The 27,034-nt window shown below is 40.9% G+C and overlaps 1 protein-coding gene across 2 annotated transcripts in view; it reads left to right on the top strand.

The window, feature by feature from the left end:
* LOC128657658 (uveal autoantigen with coiled-coil domains and ankyrin repeats) overlaps positions 1-26,660 on the top strand; it is a 72,191-nt gene extending 45,531 nt beyond the window's left edge. Inside the window, exons 3-7 of one of the 2 annotated variants that reach the window (XM_053712046.1) lie at positions 2,152-2,310; positions 2,403-2,518; positions 9,946-10,051; positions 24,491-24,604; positions 26,368-26,660. In XM_053712046.1, coding sequence (XP_053568021.1) covers positions 2,152-2,310; positions 2,403-2,518; positions 9,946-10,051; positions 24,491-24,571 — 462 coding nt within the window. In that variant the 3' untranslated portion in view covers positions 24,572-24,604; positions 26,368-26,660. Of the gene's footprint in view, positions 1-2,151; positions 2,311-2,402; positions 2,519-9,945; positions 10,052-10,956; positions 11,535-24,490; positions 24,605-26,367 lie in introns of those variants that run through there. The other variant, XM_053712045.1, reaches the window with a different exon arrangement.
* The last annotated feature ends 374 nt before the right edge of the window (positions 26,661-27,034 follow it).

Raw genomic sequence — 27,034 nt, 5'->3', positions numbered from 1 at the left:
GCTTCCACCCCCGCTTCCTGCCCCCCTTCCTGCTCCCCTTCCTGCCCTGTTCCTCTCCCCCTCCCTCTCCTCCCCCCTCTACCTGTCCCCTGCCTGGCCTCCATCTGTTCCCTAAACTAAACCCCAAACAATCAAACAAAAAGTGAGTGTGATGAAATGAAAGGGGGTCAAAATAAAGAAGTAAAAAGACAAAAAAGGTGCTTAAAGTGTGAGAGGGATGTAAAAAAACAAAGAGGGTAAGGAGTATTTAAATAAACCAAAAGAAGAAGAAGACTAAAAGGAGGATATGTCAACTAAATGTAACTAGGGGATGGGTATGGGATAAGAGTAAATGGGATGAAAGGGAATGGGACTACAAGGAATGGGGTATGGAGTGTAGTATGAGGGGGTAGGGGGTATGGAGTGTATGTAGTGTTATTGATAAGTGTATGTATGTATTGAATGTGTTTGCGTGTAAATGTGTTAAGTGTACAGAAAAATCACTCGCTCGCTAACTCACACTACTACTAATTCTCACTAACAAACACTCCCACTAACTCTCACTAACTACCAGTAACTTACGCTCCCACTAACAACTCTCACTAATAACTCCCACTAACTCACTCACGCTCCCACTAACAGACTCTCTCCCACTCCCACTAACTCCCAGTAACTCACTCACGCTCCCACTAACAGACTCTCTCCCACTCCCACTAACTCCCACTAACTCACTCACGATAACACTAACAACTGACTCTCTCACGCTAACACTAACTCACTCTCAAAAATTCTCAAACTCTAATATTAAACCTCCAATCTCCAAAGACCCAACAGCAACACAGTCAAAGAAGCCCTGCTTGTGTGGTGCTTATATACCCTGTGTAAATGTTTAATGATGTCCCAATTTCCGTTGTAAATAGTGTTCAGGTGTGCTTTATTAGCAATTAATATTATTGCAATGTGTATTAAGTGTGTGAATTTGCGCATGCTCATTTTGAGTTGGTATTTGTGGAATGTGTAGAATGCGATGATGTCATAGTGGTCGTTTTCTCTAACATTGTCCAATAGTATTCTTTTTAAATGTGAATTTGCGATGGTGTGTTCTTAGTGAAGTGTTGTATATGTATGTTTGTCATAATATATAGTGATATTGAATGCGATTTTTTTTGTAGTGTATGTATATCTTTTTTAATCCTTGTTGTTATTTTGCGATTTTACGCATCTTAAAGTATATGCGTATTCCCCGTATTAAATTTTATTACAAATCCCCCCGCTTGTGAATGTGTAATGCTTGTGTGCTTTGTTGATTGATTGTTGTTGTGACATTTGGGGCGTGTTATTGTTGTGCATGATGTGGTATGCGTCATATGACCGAGCTGTGCGTATTCTCGCGAGATCGAGTGTTAGGTGAAAAAAGCTATTTTATGCCTTTCCCATTGATCTCTATGGGAGACTGTCTAACGCGGGCAGGATTACGCGTGTGACATACACGCGTTAAGAGCATCGTTAGATGGTATTATTTGAACTCTAAATACCGGAGTTAAACAATGCCGTGCGTTATACATAAAACACGCGTGGCGTTAGCAACCCATCTACCGCCGAACTCTAAATCTAGCCGATAGTAAATAGGAAAGAACTCTGATGCATGCATTATGCTATGAATTTTAAAGTAAATATATTTTGTTCTATTCAGGTTTGATGCTTCAGTGCTTGGATGAAGCTATTATTTAGGTGTGTGTGTGTGGGGGGGGGAGTTATCAGGAGGCGATTGTCCCAATTGATTACAGGCATGCATCTTGATGACCTGCCCTGATTTATTATTTTTTTTCAAATAAAAAAGGCAGGCACAGTTGCAAGAGGAGCTGCAAGTATATCTCTGATAAAGCGCATGTACGCATGGGCGAAACACGTCAGTCCTAGGGGAGCGCACCATTGAATTGTATGTCCCATATACAATAAACCGTTGGTTTTTACTGTAAGCATGGCCTCAATTTTCTTTCTTTCTGCATGTGTATATTTAAATATTGCAAAATATTTAAATGTCACATTTCTAATTAGTATTTTAGACTTTGCGGGGAATGGAAGTTATTCATTTACATAAAAGCATCCTTTCCTTTCTCAATTAAATATCAAGGACAGTTGAGTGTTTCTAATAACAATATTTCTTTGCAGACTTTGCAGTATAAAAGCGCAATTCAAACTGAAATAAACAATCATAACATAACAAGAAAGCAACTGGAGGAATCTCAGAGTGCGGTTAAACTGAAGGAAAAACATCTTGGAGAAATCAAACTACATTATGAAAATGTCACTCAGGAATTGCAGAATCAGGTTATGGGGCAACAATATAATATTTGTGGGGTTTAATGCTTTGTATTCTTTGAACACCTAGGTTAAAGAAGTATATTATTTTATTCTTGCAGTGTGAAGAGAAAATAACTTCAGTAACAAAACAGAGTCAATTAGAAATCATCTCCAGGGATGAAAAGATAAACAAATTAAAAAAACAAATATCTGACCTCTTCAAGGAGAAATCACGGTACAGTTTGTATGGTTTTCTTTTTTTTAGTTTTATGTAATTACTTACCTGTCAATACTATAAGAAATATATTCTAGAAGTGTAGTTACCATTTTGAATCGTTTCTGTATATTCAGACTTAAAGTGACTCCCCCTCCTGCCGCTCGTCACTTCATACGTCAGCAATGACGAATACGGCTTCATAATTTTTGACATATGGAGAGGCTTGCGACGGGTGGGGGAAGTGCTGGGGCGGCTTTCAAGATTAAAAGGTAAGTATTTTAACAAAACGAGTGAAATGTAAAGTTTGATGAATGAAAGTGCCCCTGTTTTAATAGGATTCATCAAACTTGACATTCACTTTAAGATACAGAACACATGCCTTACTTGTATTCCTGTAATACCCTTGTGGTATGCATTACTTAAAATAAATAAATATATATATATATATATTTATTTTATTTTTGTCAGAGTATTTCTAATGCCTTGCTGTTTAAGCTTCAGTGATAGCCAGCCTACACCCATAATTGTCAACCATTACTGGCCTTATTCCCATATTTCTGAATTTAATGTGACAGTACTAAATAATTAAAATAAAAAAAAGATATAAAACCCCAAATTTTTCTTTTATTATTCACAGTGCATACAATTTTAACTAAATTTTCAATTTATTTTGGTTATCAAATTTGCTTCATTCTTCTGGCATCCTTTGTTGAAGGAGTAGCAAGACATACATGTTTTACATGTTTATAACCAAAAGCAATTCAAATATCAAATAAAGAGGGGCAATGTCAGTTAAAGACCTCAATACTAACTGTGGGTCTTAATATAAATATATTACAGAGCAAGCCCAAAATAGTCAGTTTCTTGGTATAATGTTCGGTCAGTCTCAACTCCCCTTTAAGCAGTGCACCTCTATAAAACTCTATGCCGAGGTAACATACCTCTCTATCCTGCTGCGTGACCGCTTCAGGTGAGACCCTGCTGACTTGGAAACGTTTCCAGATGCTGACCTTAGCGTTTAGCCATTATGCAGGGTACAATCACCACACTAGGACAAACACAGCCTCGTAGTCCCACGAGAATGATGATGTCAGTCGTGATGTATCAATAACAGCTAATAGGGGAGGAGGTGTGTCCGTGATCCAAAAGCCGGGTCCGTGCCCATGTGTCCTGGTAGTACCAAACGCCAATCAATGCGTAAGCCAGCTGGTGTTACATTCTTTCTGTATGTGATGCTGCTGTTCTCTTCATTTTTAAAATTGGAAATAAATGAATTTTAATGAAATGCCCGATCGCACCTTTATTTTCCTATAACCAAAAAGAAACATGGAAAGGAACTAATGAATTAAATGTATCAATATGTCTTTAAGAAGAGCTTGAGCCTATTTAAGCTGGAGGAAGCTCCTATGAGCAGTGAACAAGTGCTTGCAAGCACGAAACATGTCTGCATAGGAGCCCAGTTTTCCTTTCTCTGCACTGTCTGTCATTGCGGTTTAATGGCTGTACACTTTATATGCTTTTAACTATGTGGAATAAACTTTGAAGATTTTTATCTTATAAATGTGGTATGTGCTTGGGACTTTCTTTGTATCTATATCACTAGTTGGCGTTGGAGGCTAAGATGCTGACTGCAGCACATACCTGTCAATACTATAAGAAATATATTCTAGAAGTGTAGTTACCATTTTGAATCGTTTCTGTATATTCAGACTTAAAGTGACTCCCCCTCCTGCCGCTCGTCACTTCATACGTCAGCAATGACGAATACGGCTTCATAATTTTTGACATATGGAGAGGCTTGCGACGGGTGGGGGAAGTGCTGGGGCGGCTTTCAAGATTAAAAGGTAAGTATTTTAACAAAACGAGTGAAATGTAAAGTTTGATGAATGAAAGTGCCCCTGTTTTAATAGGATTCATCAAACTTGACATTCACTTTAAGATACAGAACACATGCCTTACTTGTATTCCTGTAATACCCTTGTGGTATGCATTACTTAAAATAAATAAATATATATATATATATATTTATTTTATTTTTGTCAGAGTATTTCTAATGCCTTGCTGTTTAAGCTTCAGTGATAGCCAGCCTACACCCATAATTGTCAACCATTACTGGCCTTATTCCCATATTTCTGAATTTAATGTGACAGTACTAAATAATTAAAATAAAAAAAAGATATAAAACCCCAAATTTTTCTTTTATTATTCACAGTGCATACAATTTTAACTAAATTTTCAATTTATTTTGGTTATCAAATTTGCTTCATTCTTCTGGCATCCTTTGTTGAAGGAGTAGCAAGACATACATGTTTTACATGTTTATAACCAAAAGCAATTCAAATATCAAATAAAGAGGGGCAATGTCAGTTAAAGACCTCAATACTAACTGTGGGTCTTAATATAAATATATTACAGAGCAAGCCCAAAATAGTCAGTTTCTTGGTATAATGTTCGGTCAGTCTCAACTCCCCTTTAAGCAGTGCACCTCTATAAAACTCTATGCCGAGGTAACATACCTCTCTATCCTGCTGCGTGACCGCTTCAGGTGAGACCCTGCTGACTTGGAAACGTTTCCAGATGCTGACCTTAGCGTTTAGCCATTATGCAGGGTACAATCACCACACTAGGACAAACACAGCCTCGTAGTCCCACGAGAATGATGATGTCAGTCGTGATGTATCAATAACAGCTAATAGGGGAGGAGGTGTGTCCGTGATCCAAAAGCCGGGTCCGTGCCCATGTGTCCTGGTAGTACCAAACGCCAATCAATGCGTAAGCCAGCTGGTGTTACATTCTTTCTGTATGTGATGCTGCTGTTCTCTTCATTTTTAAAATTGGAAATAAATGAATTTTAATGAAATGCCCGATCGCACCTTTATTTTCCTATAACCAAAAAGAAACATGGAAAGGAACTAATGAATTAAATGTATCAATATGTCTTTAAGAAGAGCTTGAGCCTATTTAAGCTGGAGGAAGCTCCTATGAGCAGTGAACAAGTGCTTGCAAGCACGAAACATGTCTGCATAGGAGCCCAGTTTTCCTTTCTCTGCACTGTCTGTCATTGCGGTTTAATGGCTGTACACTTTATATGCTTTTAACTATGTGGAATAAACTTTGAAGATTTTTATCTTATAAATGTGGTATGTGCTTGGGACTTTCTTTGTATCTATATCACTAGTTGGCGTTGGAGGCTAAGATGCTGACTGCAGCACATAGCCACGTGACGTGTGACATCATCCCCACTCTCCTGTGTCCCGCGAATCTACACAGTGGGTAAGACAGAGCGCACCGCTTCTAAACTTTGTTTACCATTACTGGGATCTAGGCTAAACATATCAGGTGAGCTAATGACAAGTATATATTTGCAGCCACCAAACAGCTGACTCCCAGTAGTGCATTGCTGCTCCTGAGCCTACCTAGGTATGCTTTTAAACAAAGTATACCAAGAGAATTGAGTTAGTAACTGAGACTGCCCTCACCAAGGTTACTAACAATCTTCTTTCTGCTAAAAACAATGGCCACTACTCTGTAGTTATCTTACTTGACCTGTCTGCTGCCTTTGACACTGTTGACCATCCCCTGCTCCCTTGGGCTCTGTGACATTGCCCTCTCCTGGATCCACTCTTATCTCTCTAATAGGTCCTTTTCTGTCTCATTTGCTGGCGACTCCTCCTCTTCATTGCTTCTGTCTGTTGGAGTACCTCAAGGCTCTGTTCTAGGCCCTCTACTCTTCTCTATTTATACTTCCTCACTCTCTCCTTCTGTCCTTTCCCACATCAGCGACTGCTTACCTGGCATTTCTTCCTGGATGGCCTCTCACCACCTAAAAATCAACATTTCCAAGACTGAGCTTCTTCTTATCCCCCCATCTAATTCTACTCCAGTTTCTAACTTTACTATCACTGTTGGCAACACCACTATCTCCCCATCACCCCAAGTCCGCTGCCTAGGAGTTACACTTGACTCCAATCTGTCCTTCATAACGCACATCCAATTGCTCTCTTCATCCTGTCGCAACCACTTATGCAATATCTCAAAAATCCGTCCTTTTCTGAGTGCTGAAACTAATAAACAGCTAATCCATTCCCTAGTAATTTCCCGGCTTGACTACTGTAATAACCTACTAACTGGCCTTCCTCTCTCCCGCCTCTCCCCCATTCAATCCATCCTAAATGCCTCTGCTAGGCTAATCCACCTCTCCCAACGCTCTGTATCTGCTGCACCCCTCTGTAAGTCCCTTCACTGGCTCCCCATTCACAGCAGAATTAAATTCAAAATTCTCACTCTGACCTACAAAGCCCTTACCAATGCAGCCCCCCTACCTGTCCTCACTCATCAACAAATATACTCCAGCCTGCCCCCTAAGATCCAACAACAATCTACTCCTTGCATTTTCTACCATCACCTCCTCCCATGCTAGACTACAGGACTTCTCTTGTGCAGCACCAACCCTCTGGAACGCACTTCCTCAAGCAGACTTTCCCCCAACATCTCTTCCTTTAAACGCTCCCTAAAGACCTTCTTGTTCAGGGAAGCCTATCACTAAATCAGTAACTAATTAATTCCACTTGCCTAATAGTTGCCCTCATCTAACTCCACACTAACATCATTCCCACCTTTGCAGTCCCCATCTCCTGTTTCTCACCCACCTACCCATGTAGATTGTTAGTTCCCACAGGAACAGGGCTCCCAATTCCCCTGTATTTGTTTGTTAAATTTTGTCTGGTGTCTCATATTGTACTGTACTTTTATCTTTGTTACCCATGGACAGCGTTGCGGAATGTGTTGGCACTTTATAAATAAAGAATATTAATAATAATAATAGAAGTAAACTGGAAAGGTGTTTAAAATTGTATGCTCTATCTTAATTATGAAAGTTCAACTTTGATATATTGCCCCTTGAATGCCAAAAATGCTTTCCTATGCAGAAAAATGTGTAAATACCAAAATTACTAAATAACTTAGGGACAGATTAGGAATGGAGCGCTAACAGTTGCACGCAAGCAAAAAGAACTTTATCACAGGTGTTTGCCAGCGTCATGTTTATCGCTCGTATTACAAGTTAAAAGTAAATACGATCGCAATTGAAGTTAATGCGCGTCGGGATAGCGCATCCTCAGAGCTCTTGTTAACTGTTTAGCAAAACAAAAAAGTGTCATAAAACATCAAAAATACATTACAAAGTACAGTTACACTCATAATAACACTATCTGATTAAAATTATTGTAAAAAATATTGCACAAAAAAGTTTATAGAAATATGTATTTATGAATTAATAAAACATATTCTTCTATGTGAAAAATATTGGAATGTAAAATAAAATTCATATTTTCATGTTGGGTTAGCACACTTGAGAATATGTGATTGGGTTTGCGCACGAGTAGGGTGTTTTTCCCACTTTTTTTGCTCCATTGACTTTTGGGGAATACATTAACGCACACGCTATGGGGTCGATTTATGAAGCAGCGGATGCTGCTTCCGAACCTCTCCGCTTCAATTCCGTCTGAAGCGGAAGTTAAGAAGCAGCGGTCCTAAGAACGCTGCTCCTTAACTCGTCCACCACCTGTGAGGTGGCGGATAGCTATCAGCTCGATCAAATACGATCGGGTTAATTGACACCCCCTGCTAGCAGCCGATTGGCCGCGAATCTGCAGGGGGCGGTATTGCACCAGCAGTTCACCAGAACTCCTGGTGCAATGATAAATCGCTGTCGGCATGTATCGATGTGCGGCGGACATGATACGGTACATCGTATAGTGTACGTCCGCACAATGACAAATTGACCCCTGAATCCTAAGTTCTGCTCATGTGGAAACAGTTTACTTTCAACTTGTAATACGAGCGCCACCCAAAGAGAGCAAAAAGCTTACTTCTTGCTGAGTTAGCGCGCAAGAGGGAGAGTTAAATACCGCTCCACTTGTAATCTGGCCCTTAGTGTATAGCGAAAAGTTAAAAATTAATTCACAATTGAAAAGTGAATATTAATAAGTGACAACAATGCACTCATATTCTTTTGTTTTAATAAACCGTTTTTTCCATAAGAAACTTTTGAATTCTGAAGGTTCTTGAATAAATTGAAGACTTTACCCTCTACCAAGAGTATTTTTCAAATACGATTTGTGATTTCACCTTTGATACTTCACTATATGTGTTTACTTTTCCCTGAGATACTCCGGCAACTGAACATTGTAGCAGAAGAGCTACATTTTCTGTAGAGCTGGAAAGATACAGACAGGCAGTTAAAATGTATGATGAGCATGACTTCTAAGACGTGTTTCTCTTTCCTAGATGAAGCTACAGCAGACATTTATAAAGCTTGATGTTAAAAGACTAATATTGCCATAAGAAAATATCTAAGCACTCAGGAGAGAAACGTATCCGTTTGCCACACAGTTTTAATCAACAGATATTAATTAGATGGTACCTTACCCCTGCCCAACTACACTCTATCTCTTCCTCCATATCTGGGAAGTGCTGGATAGAATGGGGGAGGAGGGGTCTCTTGCTAATATCTGGTGGGACTGTGAGATAATCAAGCCCTACTGGACCCAGGTTATTAATATTATAGAACTTACTCTAGGTTGCTCAATAGTTTGCCAATCGCTCTTGATTTTAAATAAGGGCCTGTGCAGCATTCCTTGTCTGCAAGTAGATTTAAACTATACAATGATTAAAGACAGACATCCTCAACCTTGGCCCTCCAGAGGTTTTGGAACTACATTTCCCATTATGCTCAGCAAGCTAAAATCAACTCTCAACTAAAATATGGCATTCAAATTAATTGATGGACCTTGCAATATAGACAAGACTTCTTAAATAATCTCATCAGAGTGGAAAGTTCTAGATCATCAAGCCCTTGGTGTTATTTTACTTATGCATAATTATCAATTGTTTTTTATAGCTCAGTCAAATTATACATTGTTTACTTTTTGCTGTGGCAGCTAAGGAATAGAAACCTTTAACAAGAATACGTTCTGTGAAAAGGATCAGCTCTTTACTGCTCTATATGGGCTAAGGTGGGGGGGACCTACACATTGCTTAAACAGTTAAACAATTAAGTTTGGCAATTACTTTTCTGAAGATAGAACTTTGCATTAGCTGACACTTTGGGGTATATTATGGGATTATATAGCATTAAGTTCTCTGATAATTTACCCAAAGAATACCAAAGGGCATTGTCTTGCTTAGTAATATTTTGTAGCCACAGTGTTAAATCATTTTCCCAATATTATTGCTCTTGTATGGTAAATATTTAATGGAGGGAACAGTCTGTTTTGTTTTTTTTAAACTAACATCAACCTGTAATGATATTCATCAATGGATCTGGATTCTAACTCTAAAAAAATGTATTGTATGCCCCCATAATCAAGCACTGTGGAATACAGTGGTGTCCTTACAAATAAAAGATGATAATGATAATAGTAATATGTTTGTTATTATAACAGGGAGCATCATCAACAGATAGAGGATCTCCAAAATGAACTAAAACTATTAAGAGACGAAGCTCAGTTTCATCAAAAAGTGTGCAAAAGACAGGATACAAGCAAAAAGGTATGTTTGTTTTAATGTATGTGCAGAGAGGGATGCAGCTACACCTCACTGATGAGGCTCAAAGAGTCTGAGATTAATCTTACTATGGAACTTCAAACCTCTTGAGATTGCTTGGAGGAAATTTCACTCTGAACCTGATTTCATCCACTGTAAGTTCATTCTTCCACATCTGCCCTTCATTTAGCCAAGCAAAACTACTTCTCTTATATCCGCTCCCTCCTCAAACCCTAAACAACTCTTCTCCACTTTCAACTCTCTCCTCTACTCACCCCACTTTAAACTTTTTCCTCTACCACCCCCTTCATCTGTCTTTGGTGCTCAAGACCTGGCAGACTACTATTTAAACAAAACACATACCATCCGAAGCAACATCCCGACACAAGCCTACAATCTTCCATCGCCACCCCTCTGCATCTTCTCCCCAGCCACTGAGAATGAAGTGGGTTCCATATTGTCTTCCTCATGCCTCACTACCTGCCCGCTTGACACTATCCCTTCACGACTAATACTTTCTCTGTCTTCCACCCTCACTCACATCTTCAACCTATCCCTTTCTACTGGATCATTCCCATCTTCTTTCAAACATGCAAAGGTCACCCCCATCCTCAAAAAACCCTCTAATTCTCCTGCAAACTAACGCCCCATATCGCTGCTTCCACTAGCTTCAAAAGTCCTGAAAAAAATAGTTTTTGACTGCCTGTCCTCCAACTCCTTGCTTGACCCCCTACAATCTGGATTTTTTCCCCAACACTCAACCGAAACTGCCCTCGCCAAGGTTACTAATGATCCTCTTTCTGCTAAAAATAACAGCCTCTGACACCATTGACCAGCGCCTCCTCCAAGATACTTTAAGCTCTCTGTGATACTGCCATCTCTTGGATGATTCACTCTTATCTCTCTAACAGGTCCTTTTCTGTCTCATTTGCTGGCGACGCCTCCTCTTCAATGTCTCTGTCGGAGTAACTCAAGGCTCTGTCCTGGGTCCTCAACTCTTCTCTATTTATACTTCTTTACTGGGTACACTTCTCAACAGCTATGGCTTCAAAGATCACCTCTATGCTGAGATCTGCCTCTCCACCCCTGCTCTCACTCCTTCTGTCCTGTCTCACGTCAGCGACTGCTTATCTGGCATTTCTTCCTGGATGGCCTTTCACCACCTAAAGATTAACATGTCTCACCCTCCTACCCTTTTAGATTGTAAATTCCAATTGGAATAGGGCCCTCAATTCCTCCTGTATTTGTTTGATAAGTTTTGTCCTGTCTCTTAAAAATATTGTATCATCATTGTACTTTTATCTTTTGTACCCATGGACGGCGCTGCAGAATTTATTGGTGCTTTATAAAGTATAATAATAATACAATGGGACCAAAAATATTGTTGATGTGGCAGTAACTTGCAGGCTAAGCTGGGGGGGGTGTATATAAGACAAGCACATGGACAAAGTGGGGAAAAAAAGCAGATTGTACAGATTGACAATCATAATCACAGGAGAGCCTTAGAGCATAATGATTGAGTGAGCACATTCTGGTGAGGTTTAGGCTCAACATTCTGTGAGATTACAACTTTTAAAAATAATCAAAAGCCAGCTGCTGCAGCACTTTGCCACAATAAATGCTGCAATTTTTGAATGTATCCACAGTTGGATTGGCTGATTTATTAAAGATTGTAAAGGCAGAAAACATAGAAAGAGGTTAAGTATTTTAATATCTCTAAAACCACATTTTTTTTGCAACTTAATAACTGTTACAAATGCTATGCTTGCTTAGTATTTCAAAATGGTCTCAAAAATTACAGTAAAATAATATCTAGAAAACTAGAAATGAAAAGTGAATATACAATGATCTGCACTAAAAACGTAGTTCTATTTGTATTTGCTTCACACAGACAGGTTTTAGCAGTAGTAGCTTGCAGGAAAATCTTGGTTCTTTCTTAGTGCAAAAAGTAGACATACTGGGTTTTAATGTTACGTATTGGACAGCCCTTTGGAATTAATTAAAATTAAATTTTAATGCAAGAATATAATGCTCTAATTTGTTATAACTATCTTTAATCTACAAAGTGGCGTGCTCTAGCAATGCTTCTATAAAACCATTCAAGGTGTACAAATCCCTTGGCTTCAAATTGAAGTATTTATAAATATATATATATTTCTCTGTTTAATCAGTAATGAAAAGCAGGTTAAAATTGTGAACAAAATAATCAACTCAAAGGACCACTTAACATAGTAGAATCGCATAATCAACAATGCAAAACTTAGTTTGAATTTCAAATGAGTAGTAGATTTCTTTCTGACAAATGTTAAATGAAAGTGAATGTAAAGTTTGCGGAATGAGTGTCAGGGTTTTTTCCCTGCTTTGTTTGCCATGTGTTGCTGGTAGCCATTTTACTCACCATTCTTGCTGGTTCAGAGTGTGTGATGCTGCTCATTTCCTGCATGCACTCTTATGGCCAGACTGTTGTACATCATCCGTGTGAGACAGGTTGCAGTCTCAGAATTGTGATGTCATCACTTATTATTTAAAGGGCCTCTGTTCAGTATGCTTTGCCTTTACGTTGTCTCAGACCTGTTTGTGAGTTCCTGTGTATTACCTGGCTGTCTGACGTCCCTCCTGGTTCCTGACTCGGCTCGTCTGACTACTCGCTTTGGCTCCTGACTCGGCTCGTCTGACTACCAGCTCTAGTTTTGACTCCTGGTTTGTTATTTGACTTATGGACTTTTTATTATTTTTGTTATTAATAAAAAGGTGTGATTATTTTTGCACTTCTTGTCTCAGTCTGATTCCTGGCACCCTGATATTACGCAAGGGCCACGAATCCTGATGGTGCTAATAATCCACCTTTACCTACAATCATTTCCAGGATTGAGGAACAGGATCACTGCTTGGATCAATTTACACTAGCCCTGCAAACCCTGCTGACTCGCACTGCACATTTGGACTAGAGTGTCCCACAAGTTATGGCTGCTCCTGTTTCCGCTGCTGCACCTAGTCCTACCAGGAGCATGTCCGGTTCTGCACCTCTACCTCAGGCGTTATGGAGGCGATCCTAATCAGTGCAGAGGGTTTTTGAACCAGGTGGGTATTTACTTTGAGATGTTACCTCAGGCGTTTTACTCTGACAGAGCCAAGGTGGGATTTCTCATCTCTTTACTCTCTGACACGGCCCTTACCTGGGCTAATCCCTTGTGGGAGACCAATAAACCTGTGATTTCTAATTACCCTGAATTTGTGGCCTCCTTTCGAAGGGTATTTGATGTTCCAGCTCGCTCCTCCTCTGCTGCCAAACAATTCATGTCCATTCAGCAAGGTACGAGATCTGTTGCTCAGTATGCCATTGAGTTCCATACGCTTGCCACAGAGGTTGGTTGGAACAATGAAGTCTTTGTTGCCGCCTTCTTTCATGGGCTTTCTGATGTGATTAAAGACGAAGTTGCTGCCAGAGATTTACCAGAGGATCTCGAGGCTTTGGTGTCTTTTTTAATCCTAATTGACATCAGACTCAGAGAGAGGCCCTCTTTCAAGGAGAGCTTGCGGAAGCCTCCTGTACCGTTTTCTCCTATGTTGTCTCTCCCAACCATGCCTCCCTCTCCTCCCATGTCTCCTGGTCCCGAGTCACCAGGTACTGCTGTGCCGATGCAGTTGGGATTTACGCGTCTCTCCATGGTGGAGAGGGCCTTTAGGAGGAGGGAGGGGCTCTGTCTCTATTGCGGGTTACAGGGCCACCTTTTAAAGTTTTGTCCTACACGGCCGGTTAAACACTCGCACCTTGGGTCCTGTCGGTGGCAGACCTTGGGTGGATTATACTCGTCCCCAGAACCGCTAAAGGAGAAACCTTTGGTCGCGGTTGTCCTTTCCTGGGTGGACTCCTCCATAGTCACCCAGGCTCTTGTTGACTCCGGTGCTGCAGGCTATTTCATTGACAGTGCTTTTGTATCACAGCACATTATTCCTGTATTGCCTCGGTCCATTCCGCTTGCTATTGAGGCCATTGATGGCAGGCCTCTTCAGCCTGCACTTGTTACTCATGAAACCACTCCGTTATCCATGGCTGTTGGGGCTCTCCATTTTGAAACCCTCCAGTTCCAGGTGAACTTCGCATTTTCCAGTTGTTCTGGGTTATTCCTGGCTCCAAAAGCACAATCCCAGTCTCGACTGGCGTAGGTCCGAAATTTTGTCGTGGTCTCCACAATGTATATCCACTTGTCTTCGGAAACCAGTCAAAGTCCTGTGCACTTCTTCGGTATCTCAATTGCCTGAGGAGTACCGAGAGTTCCAAGATGTTTTTGACAAGGTGCGTGCTGGTACGTTGCCTCCTCACCAGTCTTACGATTGTGCCATAGACCTGCAACCCGGAGCCAATCCTCCTCGGGGCTGGGTTTACCCTCTCTGGGTTGCAGAGAATTGTGCTACGGAGGAGTATGTTGCCAATGCTCTGTCACGGGGGATCATCCGCAAATCCTGGTCTCCTGCAGGGGCTGGCTTCTTCTTTGTGAAAAAAAAGGGTGGCGAGTTAAGACCATGCATCGATTATAGGGGTCTTAATCGTCTTACCATTAAGAATGCTTACTCTATTCCGCTCATTACGAAACTCTTTGACCGCCTCAAGGGAGCTACGGTCTTTTCTAAACTTGATTTGAGAGGAGCATACAATCTCGTTAGGATTAAGGAGGGCCACGAATGGAAAACAGCATTTAACACCAGGAGCCAGCATTATGAGTATCTTGTAATGCCCTTTGGCCTATGTAATGCTCCAGCTGTTTCCAGGAATTTATTAATGATGTTCTACGAGATATGTTGCAACAGTGTGTTGTGGTGTACTTAGATGATATCCTCATACACTCACCCACTCTTGAGGCTCATCGCTCTGATGTTACACGGGTACTTCAGAGACTAAGTGAGAACGGCCTGTTTTGTAAACTCAAGAAATATGAGTTCCATCAGACTCAAGTAACCTTTCTAGGTTATGTAATCTCCGTTGCAGGGTTCTCCATGGATCCTGACAAGTTGTCTGCAGTCCTGCAGTGGCCTCGCCCAGTTGGTCTTCGCTCTATTCAATGTTTTTTGGGCTTTGCCAATTACTATAGGAAGTTTATTAAAAACTTTTCTTCCTTGGTCAAACCTATCACTGACATGACCCATAAGGAGAATGATCCACTCCATTGGTCACCTACTGCCAATAAGGCTTTTGAGAGTCTTAAGACTGCCTTTGCTGCCGCTCCAGTTCTGGCTCATCCAAACCCTGTCCTGCCTTTTGTTCTTGAGGTCGATGCGTCTGAGACTGGAGTAGGTGCCCTCTTATTTAACGCCCTACGCCTGACGGTTCCTTGCATCCGTGCGGTTTCTTCACTAAGAAATTGTCTCCGGTGGAGTGCAATTATGAAATTGGCTACAGGGACTTACTGACCATAATTTTGGCACTCAAGGAATGGAGGCACCTTCTCAAGGGTACTAGCGTACCAGTGCTCATTCTTACTGACCACAAGAATTTGACTTATCTATCAGAAGCAAAACGTTTGTCGCCCGACAGGCTAGATGGGCGCTATTTTTGTCTCGGTTTAATTATGTGATCTCCTACCTGCCTGGTAGTAAGAATGTTAGCGCTGATGCCCTCTCTCGTCAATTTTCGCCTCTGTCCAAGGAGTAGTGTGTACCTATTCCAGTTATACCTCCTGACCATATTTTGGCCACCATATGTACTAATTTGACTTTTCCTTTAGGGGAGGAGATCCTGGCTGCACAAACCAATGCACCTCCTGAGAAACCTAGTGGTAAGTGCTTTGTACCTGAGAATCTTCTAACTAAACTATTGCACACTTACCACTATCCTAAAGCCGCAGGTCACCCGGACAAGAACCAAATGATTTGGTCTGTCACTCAACAATTCTGGTGGCCAAGTCTTCATTCTGATGTTGCTGCGTGTGTTGCCTCCTGCTCAGTCTGTGCACAAAATAAGACTCCTTGGCGTCTGCCTGTGGGTCTTCTTTAACCTATTGCTAATGGCGAGTGTCCTTGGACACATCTTTCCATGGACTTCATTGTCGAGCTCCCTGTTTCCAATGGCAATACTGTTATCCTAAAGGGACACTGAACTCAAATTTTCTTCTTTTGTGATTTAGATAGAGCATGCCAATTTAAGCAATTTCTAATGTACTCCTATTATCAAATTCTCTTCATTCTCTTGGTATCTTTATTTGAAATGCAAGAATGTAAGTTTAGATGCCGGCCCATGTGTTGATCTTGCTGATTGGTGGATAAATTCACCCACCAATAGACAAGGGCTTTCCATGGTTCTGAACCAAAAAAATAGCTTAGATGCCTTCTTTTTCAAATAAAGAAAGCAAGAGAACGAAGAAAAATTGATAATAGGAGTAAATTAGAAAGTTGCTTAAATTTGCATGCTCTATCTGAATCACAAAATAAAAAAAATTGGGTTCAGTGTCCCTTAATGGTGGTTGACCATTTTTCTAAAATGTCACACTGCATTCCCTTGGAGAAGTTGCCAACTGCTCAAGAGCTTGCTTCAATTTTTGCCCGGGAGGTCTTCCGTTTACATGGGTTACCCAAGGAGATAGTGTCGGACCGGGGTAGCCAGTTTGTCTCCAGATTTTGGCGTTCCTTTTGTGCTCAAATGGGGATCCAGCTTTCCTTCTCCTCGGCATATCACCCTCAATCCAATGGGGCTGCGGAACGGTCTAATCAAGCTCTGGAACAGTTCCTCTGTTGCTGTCTCAGATCACCACAATAATTGGTCTGAACTGTTACCTTGGTTAGAGTTCGCTCGTAATAGTGCTATTAATGCTTTCTCCCAGTTATCCCCGTTCATGGCGAATTATATGTTTCAACCATCCTTGTTGCCCGATTCATTTATGTCTCAGGGAATTACAGCTTTGGAGGAGCATCTCCAGCAACTCCGTTCCACGTGGGTGCAGATTCAGGATTGCCTTCATCGTTCTATGCAGCGCCAAAAGTTCAAGGCTGATCGTAGGCGTCTGCCCGCGCATTCCTATCATAGTGTGTGATGCTGCTGATGTCCTGCATGCACTCTTATGGCCAGACTGTTGTACATCATCCGTGTGAGACAGGTTGCAGTCTCAGAATTGTGATGTCATCACTTATTATTTAAAGGGCTTCTGTTCAGTATGCTTTGCCCTTGCATTGTCTCAGACCTGTTTGTGAGTTCCTGTGTATTACCTGGCTGTCTAACGTCCCTCCTGGTTCCTGACTCGGCTCGTCTGACTACTTGCTTTGGCTCCTGATTCGGATCGTCTGACTACCAGCTCTGGTTTTGACTCCTGGCTTGCTATTTGACTTACAGACTTTTTATTATTTTTGTTAGTAATAAAGGTGTGATTATTTTTGCACTTCTTGTCTCAGTCTGATTCCTGGCACCCTGACAATGAGTGCCCGGTTTAGCCAAAGGCTTAAATACCTCCCCCACTTCCCTCATCCCCCAGTCATTCTTTGCCTTTCGTCACAGGAGGTTGGCAGAGAAGTGTCAGAAGTTTGAAGTTAGTCTCTTATGAAGGGTAGTACTCTTCGGAATGGGACTGGAGTTTTAAGTAATCCTGTCAGCCTCTCAGTGAGAGCATGGATGAAAGTGTTGACGAGTTTCGCTATCTGCCTTTATTCACTCAAGTCCATGTCAGAAGCGATGCTACTATCTGTCACACTTGAAGGGCCATGTTCCTATTCCACGACGTAGATTCCAGTAAGATCATTTTTCTTTATTTCAATATGGGAATGTAATGTTAACGAAAGAAGTCAGGGTCCCAGTGGGACTCTTTTTATCTTATGGAATCAAGGGTTAATATCTCCTGTGGGGGGTTATTGAACAGGGGGAACTTTAATCATGTTTGTTATGTGATTCTGTCTGCTAATGTGTAGTGATGCTTGGGCTCAGGGATATTCGGAACATAACTGCCTTATCAGACCGCATGGTCCTTTTGGACTGGCGCGCCTTTTTTGCTAAGCTTACACGGTGCACCGCGTGACCGAGTGTGGTCCCGTTGTATTTCCATTTACGTACTCTGACCAAGTGAAGGTGGACAGAGTCTGTTCGTTGGTTGTCTGGTTCACAGGAGGTGGTGAGTGCCTCAGCCATTAGGGGTGTAAGGTGCTGTTTAGTTTTTGTCCATATTTGCAATCTCCAAGTTATGGAGGATTCTGATTTTTTAGAGACAGACATCTCCAACTCGGAGTATATGTCTTGTGAGGAGTATGAAATGGCCCGGGTTATCCATGCCCATCAGTTATGTTCCAATTGCCGTGCTAAAGTACTCTCTTCCCCCGATTCAGGGAGCATAGAGTGCGTTGAGCCATCCGCCCCTGAGGATTCCATGTCCAGTGAGGCGCGTGCTTCAGAAATTTCTTTCGCTACGCAAGCAGGTGTCCCTATGGCCGTCACTCCTTCTCCAGAAGGCGGCTTGTTTCCTCCAGAGGTTACGGCACAGTTCCGCATGGCCATATCTATGGCGCTGGCACATTTATATCTCCCAAGAGAAGTATTTCTAAGATATTGTCAGTGTTCTGTTAACTAGGGTCCGTCGAGCATGAGATCGCCTAAGTCAGTTCGACCTTCTGGGTGTAGTGGTTCACACCTAATTCACTTATAAGGTCTTAAAGCACAGTTATATTGAAATATAAATTCCAAGCACTGAACTTTAAATATTATATCAGTGAAACAGGTCTCATTTCTTACAAATAAAGTTTTGAGTACAATAAAGAAATGGTACTTGAGAAGATAACATTGTTTAAAAATAAATTTTTATTATACAGAAAAATCAGCTTACAGAAGTAATATAAAATTAAATTAATTTAAATCCAATATACACACAGAGTTAAAAGACCATTTAGTTTAAACTTGCTTTCAATAACAATTGTTACATACCACTCGAAATGACTTCTTTGCAACCAAATCTTATCCTTAGAAATGCTCTATAATATCATGTCAGAGTCACCAGCCTCATGTTTACAACAAGGTGTTTTTATAGTTTTTTATTTGGATGACGTCATCATTTATTGTTTTCTTTTTATATGTATTTTTAGCATCATTTTAACATCAACAAAACTTGTCTAGCTTTTTCTATCTTCAACTATGTGGCCTTGATAATCTGTTATACAAGAGTTTAGACATACGCACTTTAAATTGCAAGGAGCATCCATTTTAGAGCTATAAATTCAAGGTTGAATAAACCTCCATTTTAAATCACATAACATCTTATGTTAAAAATAGTTAAGTTGGTTAGTATGTTAGCAGACAGATAATAAAAACCTTTTATATTGTAAAAGACTTTTGTTTAAACATATAAAAGTATTCAGTTATACATTGTACACATTGTACATCATTTAAACATATATTTGAATATAATCATACATATATTGCAAAATAAGCATATTAAAGATTATATTTTTCACAATTTATGTGAACAGGCTCTTATAACAAGGTACAGTCTTTATGTATAGAAGCTGTACATGATAGATTTAAAAGAAATATATAATTTATAGTTAGTTATAAGTGTCTTGCTGAAAGAATGTATTTCTTACTGTTGGCATATTTATCAAGTGAATAGCAATTTTAATTTGCAATCTAACATTTAAATAGCAGCTTTTATTGAGACAAGCATGCTATAAACAAAGTTTATTTGCAAAGTTATGCATTGTTAACTAAAAATTACATTTACAAGCACAGGTGTATCACAGGGTTAATGAAAGCCTGTTACATGGGGAAGTGATGGCCTCTGAGGCTTCAGGGGCCCCTCCCTCTGGGCCGGAGTCATCCATCGATCCGGCGAGGGAACATTTTGGCTTCCGTTATAGACTGGCACGCCTCCGTGTACTACTATGGCATGTTTTGGCGGTGCTGGAGGATTCCAGTCCTACTGGGCCGAGGGATTCTTAGTCTTCTGTGCCGGAGTGCAAACTGGGTTAGACATATGGGGATGAAGTCAATCTCCTTCACGTCTCCGTTTTTCTTTTAAGTATCTGTTCCAGTTCTGAGCTTAGGAGATTGGGGCCTCTAATTGGCTGGTCCCGTTGGCGCCCCCATTCTCCTTGGGCGTTCACCCTTCATTTTATTTGATTCAGTTAGCATGTATTCAATTTGTTTTACAAAGTGCATGTTTGTTATAGTTTCCGTTTTGGGAACATTTCATCTCTGGAACTGATACTGCGGTTTTGTGGTCGCGTGGGCACTTCCTCGGAAGTTGCACAGTACTATATAATGCATAGTTATGTTTATAGTTTGTTATCGATCCCTTCTGGGGCCTTGATTTTCCTTGGACAGTTCGGAGTGTTCTCGTGCCAGGCAGGTCCTGGTCAGGCACTAGATGCTGTTCCTTACGGTTCATGTCACCCACGGGGTGCCGGTGTACTGGTTACTCTGTCGGGTGCTGGGTTGTTCACTGATAGGTGTTCATGTTTTCTTGTTGCCTCCATTTTAGAAGATGGAGGGCTGCTTTGGTCCACCTCCCGTTTCTACTATTGAGTGGGCCTCTACTGTGGCCTAGTGGTAACATGTCTGATTATCAAACTCAAGTTTAGGGGTTTGAAACCACCCCCATGTGTCACACTTTAGGGGGTTCCGGGATCGGAACCGGCTGAGACTCATTGTGAGAAGCCTTTTGGCCTTGGAACCAAAGTTTCTCCATTCCCATTGGGTTTGGAGGTTGGATGACCTCTAGGCATCGGGGGTGCCAAATGGATAGCAATTTCATTTTCTCACTTGGTATCTTCTGGATGTCTAATTTTCGTGGCTAGTCTCAGGCACCTCTCGCAGGTTGCTGGGGCTACTTTGTCCCCTTCTTGGGTGTTCGGGTCATCTGTGTTTGGAAGTTCGGGTATGTCCTTTTTACTTCCTCCTTTAGTATGTTGCACGCTCTTCTATGGGAGCGCAGGGGTTTGGGGTTCTTCCCTTTTTGTTTTTCCCCGGCATTCTCCCCTGGTCGACTGGTCTGCTAGGAGTTGTGAGACTCCTACTGTGTTTTCCTGTGAGGTACAGGATTTCCGGGAGACTGATCCTGTGAAGGGTCTTTTGGACATATTATCATCTTCTCATCCTACGGACTGGTCTGGAGCATGTCCCTCGTAACCCCTTGGTCTTTAGAGGGGGGTGTTCCCTTTCGACTCTCTCTAAGAGATCTGACTCTTTGGGTTTACAGCAGAGGGTCCAGGATTCAGTTGCACCTTCGGGTGCTGGTTGCCCTTTTCCTAGACCTGTTAAGATGTCTCATTGGCCTCTTTGGTCTGTATAAATTTTGAGAGTCTAATGTCCAGGGACATTGGGATATGGGAGTACACTGCAGGGTGCACTCCTCCATATGAGATCACTGGATGGTCCTCAGGGGGTTAGAACATCGACCGGCCTTGGGTTCCGCGGGTCTGGCTTTTGGCCATGTCTCTTGTCTGAGATTTCGGAGTCTGGATCGGTCCTAGGTAAAACCAGCTGCAGCTTTTTGCACATTGATTGTGTGCTCGCAAGCTGTTTTAAATTCGGTTTCAAGCCTTTGGGTTCTGCAACTTCCGATTGTTCCTTCGGGTCTGATCTGTCTGAGGGCTAGTTTTGCTGTCTCTCAGGCGAGATCTTACGGTTGTTGTCAGTGGCAGCTATTGCACCTTGATGTGAGCTCGTGGTTGTTGGTTTCAACTGAGCTGTCGGTATCTTATCAATGATTTTTACCATTTCTTTCTCTCTTTGCCAAGTCTTTGGCTGGGAAAGTGGTTCCTTTATGTTTACCCTCCTTCGGAGAGGTCTTGCAGTGTTGTAGTTTCCATGAGGCCTGGGTTCTGGTACTGGGACGCTGTAGTTCAGTGCCCTATCTCCCTTGTTTGGGAGTGGTCCTTTTTGGGAAGGGAGCAGTGTAGGGGTTCTGGATCCCGAGCACGCTGTCTTCTGTCCTGACAAGCTAATTTAAATATTGGTCAGAGTTGTTCTTCATTGGTGCCCCTTCCTTTTTCTTCGGAGGTGTGGTTCTGAGAATTTTGTATTCTTTGTATTCGGACGTTGCCAATTTTTTGGACTGGGTCCGTTACCTCGGAAGGGGGGGTGGGGATCTGGTTTCTCTGTTGAGTCTTGACCGTGTGCTTCCAGTTGCTGCAGGTCTAAGTGGCCTGAGGGTTATCTCCCTGCCTAGAAGCTGGAGGTTTGAAGTTTGAATCCTGCTGTTACAGCTCTCTATGCTTGTTCCTGCCTTGGTGGGGGGTCACAGTGTTCATCTCTCCTCTGGTTGCATATGCTGCTGGTGTTGGATGTTCTCTAAGGTCTGGTTTCCTAGACGAGAGTTGTCATCAAGAATTTTTCGGCATTCTCTGTGGGATGGTCTCCCATGTTGGCTTAGGGTCAGCTTTGCTGTCTTGAGGCTGGAGTTTGCGAGTTCTTGTTCAGAGGTGGCTATGTGTTTTCACGAGATAGCTTTTTCTCTGCTGGGATAATCATCCTTTTCTGCCGGTTCCGAATTTTCTTTGGTTTATATGGGTTTTCTACCTATGTTTGACTAGTTAGCTACTGTGACTAGGGTACAGTGGGGAGCTTGTGGCTTCCTTGTAGCACCATAAGGTGTATGGTGTTGTGTCAAGGATCTGAGGATAAACCTTGGGGTTTTCTCGTTATCACCCTCTTCTAGGTGTAGTGTTGGTCCCTGGTCCTTGTTCTTCTAGGGAGTTCTTCCCTGGGCGGTTGTCTTTAGCAACATTGGGTTCGCCTTAGTTGTTTTGAGGTTTCTTCCTTCGTTGGTGGTCCTTTAGATATCTTATAGGTCCTCCGTTTTCCCCCTCGGGGGTAGGTGAAGGTTCTTCCTTTGGGTCGAAGGTTAGTTCTGTGTGGTCAGGACGCCCATGGGACTTGGCTACTTGGGGGCTTTTTGTGCTCAATGGATCTAGGGATCTGAGTGGTCTCAAGCTCGGCCTTGTAGTTTATTTAACTGATGGGCAGTTACTGGGTCCTTTCAGGTTTTTAACCCCTTGTTCTAAGTGTAACAGTTTTTTTGTAGGGTGCTGGGTTTTTTTCAGGCTGTGGTGCCCTTCGAAGGGGCCGCCTTCTGTACCCACCCTTTTGTTTGCATTCAGTGTCCTCTATAGCTTGGGTATTGTTTTCCCAAAAGTAATGAATGCAGCTGTGGACCCTTCCTGTTTAAGAAGAAAAACTTAAATTATGCTTACCTGATAATTTTCTGTTTTTCTGAAGGGAAAAGTCCACAGCTCCCCGCCCGTGTTTTATCTATGAGGCGGCGGTATTTAGTTTTTTGTTCTTCAGGCACCTTTTTTCACCCTGATATTTCTCCTACTGTTCCTTGTTCCCTTGGCAGAATGACTGGGGGATGAGGGAAGTGGGGGAGGTATTTAAGTCTTTGGCTGGGGTGTATTTGCCTTCTCCTGATGGCCAGGTTCTTAATTCCTAAAAGTAATGAATGCAGCTGTGGACTCTACCTGCCAGAACAAAAGAAAATTATCAGGTAAGCATAATTTAAGTTTTTAAAAATCATATTAAAAACAGGGGCACTTTCATTCATCAAACTTTAGATTTCACTGGTTTTGTAAAAATACTTACCTTTTCTTTTTGAAAGCCGCTCCAGCACTTCTCCAGCCTCTTCATACGTCAGCAATGACGATTCCGGCATCCTCCAATCACGCCCCCCCGGGGGAATCATTGCCTAAAGCAACGCCGGGATTGGAGGAAGGCTGGGATCGTCATTTCCGACGTAGGAATAGGCTTGCAACGGGTGGGGAAAGTGCTGGAGCGGCTTTCACAAAGAAAAGGTAAGTATTTTAACAAAACCAGTGAAATGTAGTTTGATGAATGAAAGTGTCCCTGTTTTTAATAGGATTGTTAAATACCGGGCACTGGTTCATCACTTTAAGTTCTATTTTCACTCCCACTGCATCATATGATAGCCATAAGCCAATCACAAAATGCATATACATATATTCTGTGAATCTAGAATATGCTCAGTAGGTGCTTGTGCCTAAGAAAATGTGCATATAAAAAGATTGTGCACATTAAGACAAGGTTAGACTGGGAATAAAAAGCAGTCCTGGAGCATTTGGAGACCAGCCCTATTTTCTGTTGACTCAGTATAATGCGCACACCCCATTTTCTCAAAGGGGATTACTGGGATACTTCTTCCCCCAATATTTAGTTTCAGAATTATATTATATTAGTTTGTATTAATAAAAAAGTGCCAGAGTGTTGTTATATACACTCTTAAGCCCAATTGCATCCATTAATAACCCCTTTAAATTGTAGCTATCCAGCCCCAGCTGCTGCAGTCCACCGGGAAATCTCCTGGTATCCTGGTAGGCCAATCCGGCCTTGCATTTAGATAATGGAAGTGAATTGGAAAGTATTTTAAAATCGTGTGCTCTATCTGAATAATGAAAGGTTAATTTTGACTTGACTGTACCTTTAATGCAAATATTCTCTTAATTTTTGTTTTGTTTTGCCCTTAGCAATGTGATCAGCGCAAATCCCTGACATCAGTTCTAGAAGATAAAGTGCTAGAGCTAAAACTAAAAAAACAAAACAATTGAACTTGAGTCTGACCTTGCCAATGGTAGGCATATGTAAGTATTCTGACTATGAGGTTCTTCACAATCTATCGATTAACAATTATCAGAATGCTTACAGCTGCATATGAACCCTTTTCGATGCTCACACTTAACATGTGCCAGTCCTGTTTGGCTAATCACAATAAAAATTCTTGATACATTTACAAAGACATTTTTCACTTGTTTTTCCTTAAGGGGAAAACACACTGAAATTAGCCACTGCCCTATTGGACGACATTAGGAAGCAATATTACCAACCAGATACAAATGATACCTGGTCAATCTATCAACGTTAAATAATAACACTTAACACTAATGATTAGTGAACTCGATAACCCAAAAAACACACTTGGCTACTATACCGATAATACCACTGTTTAGATCCCTTAAAGAGATACACACAGATATCCCTATGGTTTTGGAGCACAACAGGTTAATTGCACTTCACCTATTAGCATCACTACCTACTATTAAAAGGGATCAATAAACATACAGGCCTTCAACCCAAATCCCCATTTTTTTTGCCCTTAATCCTACGCATTGTATTTTTGGGTTACAAAATTAGATGATAACAATTTTGTGTTGTTTTGGGGAAGTACAAATTTTGAGCATCAGGAATATTAACGACAGAAGCATTTTGGGATTGAAATGACTGGAAAAACACTGACAATACTAGCCAAAGTACAGAAATTAACTGCAGAAAACATGCCACATATTTTGATCAACCACTGTATTACGTATTAAAGGGATACTAAACCCAACATTTTTCTTTAATGATTCCAATAGAGCATGCAATTTTAAGCAACTTTCTAATTTACTCCTATTATCAATTTTTCTTGCTATCTTTATTTAAAAAGCTGGAACATAAAGCTTAGGAGCCGGACCATTTTTGGTTACGCTTCCTCATTGATAGTTAAATGTCAGCCACCAATAAGCAAGTGCTATCCAGGGTGCTGAACCTAAAATGGGACGCAATTAAGCTTTATATTCCAGCTTTTTAAATAAAGATAGCAAGAGAAGAAAGAAAAATTAATAGGAGTAAATTAGAAAGTTTCTTAGAATTGCATGCTCTATCTGAATCATGAAAGAAAAAAATTATGTTTAGTGTCCCTTTAATTTACTTACACTCCTAACTGCCATAGACATTTTCAAACACATATGATACAATATACTCACAATTTCTTTTGACTTGATCTCTTAATTTTGGCTCTTCCTGTTTTTATATTTAACCCTTCTATATAATATATTACATACAGTATATGCCATATACAGCCTGTTCCTACAGTCATTGTCTAGTTTACATAGTCACCACATGTTCATTATACCAATACTTGCCTCCTGTATACTTACAGTATAGCACAGTTACATCAGATACCAGTAGGAATAAAAAAAGATATTGGTATGTTTCAAAAATCATTACACATGTAAGATCACAGCTCTGAAGAGCCAATTTTATAACTTATTTACTTATAACAGACAGCAGCAAAGTGAAGAGATGACAGATGGTGGCTGTTTGGACAGAAGTAGTAAACCATGTAGACAGCAAGAAGTCATGTTATAGCACTGTACTCCAAAACATGCAGGTCTATGCCAGGATATTTATTTAGCAAGCATGATTTATATAGCTCATATAAAAAACAAAAATAATCAGGTTTAAAACCACATTCATGTTGAAAATAAATAGCTGCAAAACTTGAAACTAGGAAGGTCTGAGAATTAACAAGAATGCACTTTATTAATTTAACAAAATATAATTGTACTTCATTTTCTTTTAAAAGGAACCATCTCAAAGACCATTTATGACCAAGAAAAGGAGGAACATTATCAACAAAAGTAGTCAACTCAGGCTTCTTCGTCTTACATTAAGGAACCTACCCCTTTCTTGGACTTGTTTCACACCAAAATATGCAATGAACCAAGAAACTAATCATCAAAATAATTACTTTTTGTTAGACTGTCATAATCAAAGATGAGTTGGCCCAGTTTTCATATACTTTTTTAAATATTAATGAAAATACTAAACTTTGATGTATGCTGCAATAAAGAAAATATAATTTGCACAAAGATTAAAGGGACAGTCAACACCAGAATTTTTGTTGTTTAAAAAGATAATCCCTTTATTACCCATTCATCAGTTTTGCATAACCAACACAGTTATAATAATACATGTTTTACTCTGTAGCTATGCCTCTGCAAACTGCCCCCTTATTTCAGTTCTTTTGACAGACTTGCATTTAAGCCAATCAGTGCTCACTCCTAGGTAACTTCACGTGCATGAGCTCAATGCTATGTATATGAAACACATGAACTAATGCCCTCTAGTGGTGAAAAACTGTCAAAATGCATTCAGATTAGAGGCGGCCTTCAAGGTCTAAGAAATTAGCATATGCACCTCCTAGGTTTAGTTTTCAACTAAGAATACCACGTTAATCTCTTCAGTAGAGT

This window comes from Bombina bombina, chromosome 4, assembly GCF_027579735.1.
Source record: "Bombina bombina isolate aBomBom1 chromosome 4, aBomBom1.pri, whole genome shotgun sequence".
NCBI lineage: Eukaryota > Metazoa > Chordata > Amphibia > Anura > Bombinatoridae > Bombina > Bombina bombina.
This window is presented reverse-complemented; position numbering and strand designations above follow the sequence as displayed.